Source organism: Arachis hypogaea, chromosome 3, assembly GCF_003086295.3.
Source record: "Arachis hypogaea cultivar Tifrunner chromosome 3, arahy.Tifrunner.gnm2.J5K5, whole genome shotgun sequence".
NCBI classification, from domain to species: Eukaryota; Viridiplantae; Streptophyta; class Magnoliopsida; order Fabales; family Fabaceae; genus Arachis; species Arachis hypogaea.
Window position 1 is genome coordinate 24,337,827 of NC_092038.1, and position 12,510 is coordinate 24,350,336.

General features: G+C 28.0%; 1 protein-coding gene across 1 annotated transcript; it reads right to left on the minus strand.

Moving 5' to 3' along the window:
• Nucleotides 1-4,972: 4,972 nt before the first annotated feature.
• Nucleotides 4,973-11,010, minus strand: LOC112789912 (aspartate aminotransferase, mitochondrial-like). The gene is made up of 10 exons (XM_025832075.3): nt 10,653-11,010; nt 10,256-10,341; nt 8,258-8,464; nt 7,836-7,941; nt 7,624-7,728; nt 7,360-7,532; nt 6,596-6,755; nt 5,989-6,084; nt 5,450-5,544; nt 4,973-5,365 (listed from the first exon to the last, which is right to left on the minus strand). Exons 1-10 carry the CDS (start codon nt 10,827-10,829, stop codon nt 5,293-5,295), a joined length of 1,278 nt encoding a protein of 425 aa, XP_025687860.1. The 5' UTR covers nt 10,830-11,010; the 3' UTR covers nt 4,973-5,292.
• Nucleotides 11,011-12,510: the final 1,500 nt, after the last annotated feature.

Here is a 12,510-nt window from a genome sequence, read left to right on the forward strand (position 1 = left end):
TTTCGCCTAAAACAAAAAACTTCATGAACATAGACATCCTCGTAAAACTCATTCAAATAAGTACCCATCAAGTGAACAAAAAAAAAAAAGTACCCATCAAATCCTTCATTTCCATTTTTGTTTTACCCGCTCCTCGGAGACCTGGGGTAAATTGCATATTTTAAATTACTAACTTGCGTACTGTGACTGATGTCTATGCTGTACTTTGAGCTTATATCATTTAACTAGTCTTCATAATAAGATATACTCAACATAAAACATACTATTTCAATTATATAATGAGCGTGTGCATGTTATTATTTTGAAGGATGCCCTTCAGATTCTCAGACATTCTAGTGTACGCTTACAAAATTTTCATGTTAATCAGTTGCATAAACGACAATATTGTAAGCATAAACACTGAAAAAGGTTTATGAGATGAAGGTGTATCACGAAATTGTGGAGGACAGATAAAAAAATTTGAGGGTCAGATTTGTGTTTATACAAAAAATTTGAGGATTAGATTTGTGTTTAATTTTTTTATTATTTTAAAAATACAAATCTAAAGATCAAATTTATTATACTCAGATTTGTATTTATACCGAGAATTGGCTAGTGAAAACTAGGTGAGAAAGGATATTTAAGGATGAAGAAAGACATAGCTGCTAGTGCTAAATAAGGTTATGTGAATTGCAATGATGCTTCTTATCTAATTGCTTAATTAGTTATATTATGTGCAATATGTATTGAAGCATGTTCTTTCTTTGTAATTATGATTATATATAAATATAGGAAAAAAAGATGTAAAATGTCAGAAATAAATATTTTCACATCTTAATAGAACCGTTTATTTTAAGTTTGATCTACTCTTTTATTATTTATTATTTGAGAATTTTTCGAACTGATTCATCAACTTATGGCACATTATGCCTAGCAAAGAATTTATTGTTATATGGTAAAGAAGCTATTAGTTGTTAGTTGGTAGTCGGTATTTAAAATTTAAAGATGTTAGTTGGTAGAAAATCTAGGAAGTATCATATTGTCAAAATTAAAAGTCTAATAATCTTTATAAATGGATAAAATTTCACCTTCTTTTTTTGAGAGATGTTAAAATGATATTTTCATCTTTTTTATTTATAAAATGTACACTATCTTTTTTTATAACTCTTAAAAATCTCCCTCTTTAATCTGTCTTAAATTTTTTGTGTTAGTTAACACTAATTTTATCCAATTTTCAAGAAAAAATAAATTATTTTTTTAAAAAATTCTCTTTAATAAATTTTTTTTTTGTGATTAAATTTTGTTTACCAAAATATCCTTTAATAAATTATTTTTTACTGCTTAAATTATATTTTTACCAAAATTTTTTTAAGAAAATTTTAATGATTAATTTTTTTGAGATACTTTTCAATAAATTTTTAATTATTAAATTGTGATTTTGCCAAAATTTTTGTTAACAATTATTTTTTAATTTTATTATTAATTTTTTGATATCAATCTATATTATTTTAATATTAAATTAAAAAATTTTATCATTGTTAATATGTATAACAATTAATATTAATAAATAATTTGTTTCATAGAACTATTAAAAATATTAATAACTTTATCAAAATTTAAAAATAAGTCGAGAGGGATAAATCCAAAATTTAAAATATTAACATTTCATTCCTTCACATCTTTACAAAGCAAGTTCCTTAATAATTAAAAAAAAAGTAAAGTATTGTTTTTGTCCCAACGTTTAGGGTAAGTCATATTTGTGTCCTAACGTTTAAATCGTCCTTTTGTATCCCTAACGTTTATAAAAGTGATTCAATGTTATCCTACTATTAATTATACTAACAAATCAGATTATATTTTTCAATTATTCTCACTTGGATGCATTCATTCTCAATTAGGTCTCACTTGGATGTGTTCGATTTTAATATTATACCCACTATTTGTGTTTAGATTCAATTATATCCCTAGAAAAGTGAATTATGTAAATGTTGTAGGAATTAGTTTCAACTTTTGATGAGCTATTTTTCGGAGTGGATCATCGATTCTATCCCAAACATTTGTATTCTAACTTCAAGAAGAGATTTTTAAAACTCAAACTAAAGCATTCATGATGTGTAATTGACGGCAGGATAACATTGAATCACTTTTACAAACGTTAGGGATACAAATAAGACGATTTAAACGTTAGGGATACAAATAGGATTTACCCCAAACATTGGGGACAAAATGATACTTTATTCTTAAAAAAATTATTGAAGAGTATCTTAGGAAAAAAAATTTAATCATTAAAAATTTTTTAAAAAATATTTTGAAAAAAAATATAATTTAATCAATAGAAAGAGAATTTGTTAAAGGGTATTTTGGTAAATAAAATTTTATCACAAAAAATAAAATTTTTGTTAAAGGATATTTTTTTTTATAAGAAAGAAAAATGTATATTCTACAAATAGAGGAGAGAGGAGTGTCATTTTAATATCTCTTATGGGAGGAGAATAAAATTTTCTCTTATAAATGTGAGACAACTCTTACCTCTTAAGTTAGTTTTTAGGATAAGTCTAACCGTAATCCATCTCTTCGATATTTCTCTCAACAAGATGATCAGTACCCTTGTTCCACTCCCATTGCTGTCCAACTCTAAGGCTACATTTGTTTTTAAGAACAAGATAAGACAAGACACTGAGAACAAGACATAAAGGACAGAGACACAATTTAATGTTCTTATATTCTGTTTGGTGATAAAATAAAACAAATTATGAAAATCTAATTTATTCTAATTTTTTTCATTAAAAAATTTGAGAAAAAATATAATTAAAAAAATTAACAAGAATAATTAAAAAAAAATTATTTGTTAGTATCTTTGTGTTCTTTCCGTTAGAATAGACACAAAATATACTAATTCAGTGTTTCTTGACATAATATCTCTGTCCATTATCTCATCTGTCAAGTACGATTTTGTGTCTCAGTATCCTGTATCAGTAATCAAAGTATTTAAATTTTAAAATTACACAATTCTATTGATTGTTGGGATGTGAATTCCATTAGACTATCTCATTTCATGAATTGTGCTAGAAAGCGTAAATGACTCATTTAACGAAAAAAGAATAAAGTATTGATTTTGTCTCTAACATTTAAATTAAGTCCTATTTGTATTCCTAACGTTTATAGAAGTGATTTAATGTTATCTTACCATCAATTATACTAACATTATATTTTTCAATTATTCTCACTTAGATATATTCATTCTCAATTTGGTCTCACTTGAATGTGTTCGATTTTAATATTGTACCAATTATTTGTGTTCAAGTTCAATTATGTCCCTAAAAAGGTAAATTATATAAATATTGTAAGAATTAGTTTCAACTTTTGATGAGCTATTATTCGGAGTGAATCATCAATTCTATTCCAAACATTTGTTTTCTAACTTCAAGAAGAGATTTTCAGACTCCAACTAAAGCTCATGATGTGTAATTGACGGCAAGATAACATTGAATCACTTTTACAAACGTTAAGGATACAAATAAGACGATTTAAACGTCAGAGACACAAATAGAACTTACTCCAAATATTAGAGATAAAAACGATTCTTTACTATTTAAATAACACATCTAAAAAAATATATAATAATTGAACTCAATATTGTTTGTTTGTATTTAACTAAAAATACATTGAAATTACAAAAATGTTATTTTTATACCAAAATCAACTAATAATGTATTTATGTATAAATACATGTGTGATTTAATTTATTTTTAATGTGTATTTATATTCTAACATATATTTTATATTGGTGACTGATTTTGGTATACACGTAGCATAATTGTTAAAAATTATTATTATTAGTAGAAGTTTCAAAAATTTCTTTTAATAAATATAGAATAAATACATCAAAAACTTTGATTTTATGATTTGAGTTATCTATTTTGTGTCCAGCATGTTAAATTTACAAATTATAAATTTTTTATTAAAAATATAAAAAATTTAAATTTTCAATGTATTTTATTTTGCATTCATTAAATAAAAATATTTAAAATTTTTCACTGATAATAAACTTATCACATGTTTTTAGGATACATGTTAGCTAAACCCTTATGATTTGCATATGTAAACTATTTTAATTGATAATCTTGTAACACATGTTAACTAAATCTTGCATTATTTAATTATGGAGACATGACATTGGAAATTGGATAATCAAAGCATTATTAGAAACAAAAAAATGGAATATTTCATGGTGTAATTGACAGCAAGATAATATTGAATCACTTTTACAAACATTAGGGATACAAATAAGACGATTTAAACGTCAGACAAACAAATAGAACTTACTCCAAACATTAGAGACAAAAACGATTCTTTACTATTTAAAATAACACATATAAAAAAAATTATAATAATTGAACTCAATATTCTTTGTTTGTATTTAACTAAAAACACATTAAAATTACAAAAATGTTATTTTTATACCAAAATCAGCCAATAATATATTTATGTATAAATACATGTGTGATTTAATTTATTTTTAATTTGTATTTATATTCTAACATATATTTTATATTGGTGACTAATTTTGGTATACACGTAGCATAATTGTTAAAATTATTATTATTAGTAGAAGTTTCAAAATTTTCTTTTAATAAATACAGAACAAATACATCAAAAACTTTAATTTTATGATTTGAGTTATCTATTTTGTGTCCTGCATGTTAAATTTACAAATTATAAATTTTTTATTAAAAATATAAAAAAATTTAAATTTTCAATGTATTTTATTTTGCATTCATTAAATAAAAATATTTAAATTTTTTTACTAATAATAAACTTATCACATATTTTTAGAATACATGTTAGTTAAATTCTTGTGATTTGCATACGTAAACTATTTTAATTGATAATCTTGTAACACATGTTAACTAAATCTTGCATTATTCAATTATGGAGACATGACATTGGAAATTGGATAATCAAAGCATTATTAGGAACAAACCCACTGTGATAGTATCATAAATAAGCGAGCCTTAAATTCCAACCCACTTCTCAAATATTTATTGTTTGCTAGAAAAATTTGGAGAGGTAGCGAGAAGCACAACATAGTGCTACAAAAAATGGAGATATAAATGCTGAGGGGGGTCTTTAATATGAACCACCCCTTGAAGGTATCACTACCTAACTGCAAATGCACCGCGGTAAAAAGTGTCAACAATAATAACAAGAATGGTTCTAAATTTCTAATTTTATTGAGCTCTGAAAAGGACAATTCGGTGTTTGACATTCCATAAGACAAAAAACTTTTGGCTCTTTGTTCAGCTGAATCATCTAAGCTGATTTTGTGACCTCGTGAATGGCATTAGCTACATATCCAACATTGCCAGTATTAAGACCAGCCATACTGTAATAATAACAGAAAAAGTTAACACAGCTTAGTATAAAATTGGTTTAACTCTGTATAGAAAATGAATACCAGACGAGTTACCTTATTCGACCATTACGAGTCATATAAATATGAAACTCGTTTGTCATACGATCAACTTGTTCAGGTGTCAACCCACTATAGCAGAACATGCCAATCTGCACAAGCAAGCAAACAACAGATGAATTGTGAGAAAAGAGAAAGTATATAAACTAACATTAGTCAATTTTTTTTTAATTCTAGAAGTTCTAACTTTTTTAAGGATTTAGAGTGTTTAAAATTTAGAATTTAGGATTAAAGATTTATAATTTAAGATCTAAAATTTAAAATAAACAAAATGATTTTTAAAATTGATTAATGTTGGTTAAAAACCAGTTGGCTCCCTAGCATTGCTGATGAAGAAAACACAACTTTTATAAATTATAACAAAGATAAATTATATTGAACTCTGTTGAGGCACATGAACCTCTCTATTTGAAAGGGTATACACTAATCTCTTTCCTGAGATTCAAGTTATATAACACCCAGTACAAATGGGTGACATGCTGCCATGTATAGATATTAATCTCATGCAATGTCGGTTTAATTGTTCAAGATGAGACCTGGTTGGTTATGTGCTGCCATGGCAAAGGAGACCCCAGTTTTTCTAGGTTTTCTCGCAGGGTGGCACGCATTCCAATGATCCGGTCCGCCATAACCTGTGAAGATAACATCTATATAAGGTCATCACAACTACCACCAAATCTTTATGTTTGTCAATAATTTGTCTTTTTATGTCAGACACAATAAAGATTATTAAGAAATTAAGATTATTCATTTAATATTTTCACTAACCAGTAATAAGTGCTGCAGCCTTTAAGGGTTTTAATTTTTTTCAGACATTCAATATCATTGAAAATATTAAACCTTAAATTTAATTTAAGAGTACCTTACCTAGCTAGGGGCACTCCTTAGCAAAACTATTTTAGTTATATTCTAAAACTGCTTACATATAGAAACATGGTCAATAACAAAAGTTCAATGTAAATCGTAGCTAACATTTTGCGCAAAAGAAGAGTTAGAGAGAAAGAGAGCATATTTAACAAAACACTCAAGACACAACAAATATTGTATGAAATATCAAGTATTTGCATTTGCACGATCTAGTACCACAATGCATTTGCATTACACAAATAAATATGAAAGCATGTGTATATAGGAGCACTCTACCTTAACTTCTTTAAGCCATAAATTCTTCAATTCTGGGTCACCAAGAACAGTTGAAACTATAAGTGCTCCATGAACAGGTGGATTACTGTACATTGGTCTAGCAAGTAGCTGCAATTGACTTTTTACTGCCACAGCTTGTTTCTCATCTTCACAAAGCACGCTGCAAGCAACTTAAGAATATGAGTTCTATCCCTTGGTGAATGTCATTGAAGGCCAATCTAAGGTTTTAAGATTAAGAATTTTCAATGTTTAAACACATTTTAAACGATTCCATTTTTATAGAAAATGAAATATATTAAATAATAAGGGTATATATGGAAGACCAAGATTCATTCCACATAGCATTTCAAAGTTCTTAGTTTCACTTCTACTTATGTTTATCAAGTAATGTTCTTTTAGTGAATTACCATGTTGGTAATTCCATTGGTCATCTGAAATAAACTTGAACCAATTGAGGATACAAAATCATAATAATCATGTCAAAGCTTGTGCCTTAATTATTATGACTCTGCTTCAAGCAGAAAGCTAAGAAGGAAGCCAAAATTTGCAAAAGCTGAACTATGGAAATCAATTTAACAAGAAACTTAAATTGAAGTACGAAATAGTATATATATATATATCTATGTTATGTACTAAAAGAATGATCACAGTTCAACATATCTTGCTTCCCAACCACAATGAAAGCCATTGAGTGTTATAACATTTTTGTGCTTAGTGTAATAGCCTATTTACAAAAGCAAGATTAAAGATAAATATAAAATTACCTAAGGCACCCAACTCGCTGGCCATAGAGTCCCATATTTTTTGCATATGACTGTGCAAGTCCTATCAAATGACCATCCTCAAGAAAAATCCTGATGGCCTTCGCATCTCGCTCTGGATCACCGCTTGCAAAACCTTGATACGCCATGTCAAAGAAAGGAAAATGACCTTTAATCTGAAACAAGAAAAGGGTCAATAATCCAAATCAGAACAAACAATTAAAGCCCGCAATGTTATATACCATTATAAACTGTTTACCAATTTACCTTGATGAGGGACGAGATCTCTCGCCATTGTTCTTCTGAAGGATCTACTCCAGTAGGATTGTGAGCACAAGCATGAAGCAGAAAGAATGAACCATCTGGTGCATTCTGTATAAGAAGTAACAGTTCTAAGAGGTTAGAAGTATAAATTACTAGCAACATTTGATCTAAAAGTTGACCTACAAAGAAAAATCTGAAGAATGAAGGTATTATACCTTTATGTCTTCCATCAGTCCTGAAAAATCCAATCCTCTAGTCTCAGGGTGATAGTAACGGAAGGTCTTCATAGGCACTCCAGCATCCCTCCAAATGTTATGGTGGCTGCAATGTTGATTTAGATAAATATCTAGACATATATGGGACAAACACAAAACTCATAACTAAGTTTAATTATGATGCACTGACAATGTGAGATGCTTTACACAATTGTCCAGTCTCATTCATTCTTTTGGATGATTATTCATGCGGTGAATATAAATAGTAGTCATTTTTTATGACGTGACGTTATGCATATGTAAAATTGCTTTACATCTACCGTGCATCAAAATTAAATTCCATAAATCTCAAAGTACAGAGACCTTTAAAAAAGCCGATGGCAAAATTGAATATTTAAGGAAGATTTGTATCAAATACTCACTTCGCCCATGTAGGCACCGGTATGTAGATCTGGCTGTTTGGATGGAATCGGTGTTGAAATGCAGCGAAAAGTCGACAGGCTCCAGTCCCGGATAAAGCCTGAACTGCACCTATTCTTTTATCTTTGATGAACTCGGAGTTCTCTCCATATGCTAGCTTTAGTGATTCTTCCACCATCTTTATGCTTCCACCAATCGGAAGATACTCCCTGGCCAAACATGTGTTTCAGTGTAAAGCAGTATGGGCATTAATCTCGCATAATATTGCAATACAAAATAGAGAAACAAACTGTTTTCTGTCATATTTTTAGTGTTTTGTCATATTCTGTTTTGTAAACTAAATGCAGTTAATTAAAAGAAAACTATCACCATCCTTGATAGCTAACAGCCTAACACTTTAACACCTTGAAGTGCGAGCCACTTAATCTTTACATCCAGAAATATTTGAACAGTAGATGAAGAATTCGTTCTACAGTAAAAGTAAGTTAAGATCTATTATAAAACTATTCATCTCAAAATTTTAAATTGATTAGAAAAGACAATATTAATGATTATATTTATATCTTTAACACTTCTTTTTAAATAAGAGTCTCTTTTAAATTTGTTTGATTTTCGCTGACATTCTTTTTTCATTTATTTGCTTTATGCTATTTTTTACTTTTGGGGTTTATCAATAATTAAATTCTAGACTTTTGGAACATAGAGCTCTAATACTATATCATAAAATTACTCATCCTAAAAATTTAAGTTGATAGAAGAAGACAATATTAATGGTTATATCTCTAACAAGTAGCGATAACAATATGAAAGCACCGGTCCCCAAAGTCTTTTTGAGTAATATAACAAATAAAATTTATTAATTTTTTGTTAACATTTGATCAATAAAAAAATTTTATACTAAATTTTTTAAATTTTAATACTATACAAATAAAATATTAATTTAAAGTGTTGGCTAATATTAATAAAAAGTATTAGTTTATAATATTTTTTATCATTATTTTATAAAATCTGTATATGGTGAAGGTGAACACATTATTAAGAGGATCCACGGCATTACAACTTCACCATTTTAACTTATGGACACATAAATTAGAAAAATTCAACCATTCCCACATTCTACAAAACCAATTACATTATTAGAATAATTTTGAGATGAATTATACAGTAAAAGATTATAGATATTTCTTTTTATGGAAGGAAAGAAAGATTGAAAAAGTTAAAATCCACCTTTTGAACAATAATAAAACAATAAAAAATAACTATAAAAAAAATTATATTCTTTCTATATAATTTTAATCTTTATAGTAGGGTATCCCGAATTCTGAAATTGCCCATTCATCATCCCAACCTACACACCATATATCCTTTAGGTAGGTACACAATTAAAAACGAGGTTGAAAAATAATTTAGCGATGTTCATAGGTTTTCAGCTTTCAGAACAGAAAAGCAAAAATAAAGCAGGATTCTCCTGGTCCTTCTCACTCTCACCTAAAGAATCCAGTACTCATTCTCTTATTGTACACTGAACCGCCCCTCGTGGGTTTAAGGAAAGAGAGAGAGAGAGAAAGAGTTCTGACTTCTGAGAGGATCACAAGTCACAACACGAACAAAGAGCTTCATAATTACAAAGTATATTACTAAGTCCTTAATAAATTTTATTATAAGATAATTAAATTTTTTAAAATATCAATTTAATTTTTTAACATTTTTCTAAAATAAAAATTATTAAAAGCAAATATGTCAGATCCAAAATCTTTTAAAAATTACTTTTGGGTTTTTATTTGAAAAGAAAAACAGAAAAACAAAAACAAAAAGATAAATTGGCCAAATTGGACAAACTTTACGTGAATACCACACAAATTGGCAAATTGGCACTTGTAAGTTGTAACTTGTAAGCAAAACCGATTAAATATATATATATAGAACATTAAAAAGATAAATAAAAAATAACAACATAAATAAATAAATAAATAAATAAATATAGCATATTCTTCACTCACATGAACTGGCTTCCTGCGATCCTCCTCTCCGCTTCTCTGACACATTCCAGAACCACAGGCTTCCCATTGTCATCACGATATGCACCCTTTTTGCAAATAAAAAATAAATAAATAAATAAAATGGTCAACAAAGTACAAAAATCATTTTCTTCACTGTTGCATGCTACTCTCTGTTGCTAGGAAAATACACTAGAATCGGAATTTTGAGCTAAAAAATTACAAAATTTTCGCACTTTAAAAAATAAAAGGAATAAATACACACTCTTATTTGCGGTGACGTAGAGAGCTAGATCACTACCTACTAAGGTGACTGGCTGTTGGATTTACTTTCCGAGATAACGAGAGAGAAAATCAGTTGGAGATGGGAAGGGAGAGAAAATTAGACAAGAGAACTCACAACTCCAACATTGACTTTATTTGGACTCTGATCGGCGAGAAAAGCTTCGGTGACACCAAGGATTGGATCCTTGGGAGCGGGCTCGATGCTCCGGAACCACGATGACATGAATCTGGCTCCGGCTACGACGGAGCTGCGGCGGAGGAGTTGTCCGGATAGCGAGTTACGAACAGCCATGTCTCAGTGATGACGCGGCGTCTTGGATCGATGAAACAGAGGAGACAGAGAGAGAGAGACGTGAGTTAGAACAGAACGGAAAAAACGGCGTGTCTTAAATGGTCGAGGGAGTGTCAAGTGGGCTGATTTTTTTTATATTGGAACAAATTATGTGTTGTGCCCCCAACATTTTAGTATGTGAGTTTTACTCTTATATCGAATCAACTTTTTACGTTTTAAAAGATACAAAACCGTATGTAAAAATAATTTTTAATTTATTAAATACAAAACGGCAGAACCGTTTTGCATGGAATAATGTTTTTTAAATTGGAAATAGGAAAACGTCATCTGAGGTTTTGATATTTTTTATTTTTTTAATAAAAAAAATTAAAAACGGCGGTGAAGTTTTGTATATTCTCAATGATTTTAAATACAATCTTTTAGATATTTTGATAAATTACTTACACCAATTCAGACCCAATATTAAAAAAAAAAATTTTAAGAGTGTCTATTTTTTTAAATTAACAGTTAAAAATTATTAGATAATTTAATAAATTTAATTAAATTATTATTTAATAATTTTAAATTATTAAATTTGATTCATGTTATAAAAATTTGACTAAATCTTTATATTAATTATCCAAGATCTAACGTAACTTTTTTTTGGGTAATTTTCGTATTTAAATTATTTCACTCTCAATATTACGTAAATACATTGTTTCACAATCTAATACGTATATACATTGTTTCACATATCTATATAAACTGCTACTGGTAGTAGCAGTTTACAAAAGAACAGAAACCGCTAGTACCAGCCACGGATTACATGTATGGTGGGTTGTTCATAAACCGCTGCTGCCAGCAGCGGTTTATGTTGGTTGATTTGCGTGCGTAAACCGCTAGTGCCTATAGCGGTTTATGTTTAGCGTGTGTCATTGGGGTCCCTATATAAACTATGGAGGGGTCAAATGTAGAGAAGTAGAGTGTTATTTACAAATAGATGTGGAGGATAGTATTAAAAAAATACAATACTCAAAGTATTAAATTATATAAATCAAGACTATTTTTTTTTTATTCTCATCTCTTTTAAAATTTATAAATAATAAAATAATTTATTTTTAGTCAAAAGTTCACTAAATCATATATTTTTCTCTTTAAAAATCACTACATTCTTTTTTATTTATATAAACAATACAAGAGAGACTAGGAGAGTTTAGAACATGGATTGTGTTCTTTGCTGATTTGCATTTGAGGTTCCAGCTAAACGATTTTTTTTTATTTGTGCAACTTTATTGTTTTATGCCAAAAAATAAAAACTATTTGTATTTTATAGTTGATTGATTGGATAAATAATAGTGATAGCATCATAATTTCATGAATAAAATAAAAAATATAAATATGCATGTAATAATTTTTTATTTGTATTTATTATTAAAATGAAACTAAATAGCAAATCAAAGAGGGAGTATCCACATAGTACTAAAATATATAAACTAAGACTTTTTTTTATCTTCATCCCTTCTAAAATTCATGAATGATAAAATAATTTAAATAATATCATAAAAAATAGAAGGGATGAAGATAAAAAAAAATAGTATTTGCGTATCAGATTGTAAAACAATGTATTTGTCTAATATTGAAAGTGAAATAATTTAAATACGAAAATTGCCCTTTTTTTTTATTCAGATTTAGGATTGACTAT

Excerpts from the sequence above, each read along its gene's own strand:
- LOC112789912 (XM_025832075.3), bottom strand. The coding sequence starts at position 10,829 with ATGGCTGTTCGTAACTCGCTATCCGGACAACTCCTCCGCCGCAGCTCC. Across the intron at positions 10,342-10,652 it reads ATAAAGTCAATGTTGGAGTT|GGTGCATATCGTGATGACAA; the intron begins GTGAGTTCTCTT and ends ATTTGCAAAAAG. Across the intron at positions 7,729-7,835 it reads GACTGATGGAAGACATAAAG|AATGCACCAGATGGTTCATT; the intron begins GTATAATACCTT and ends CTTCTTATACAG.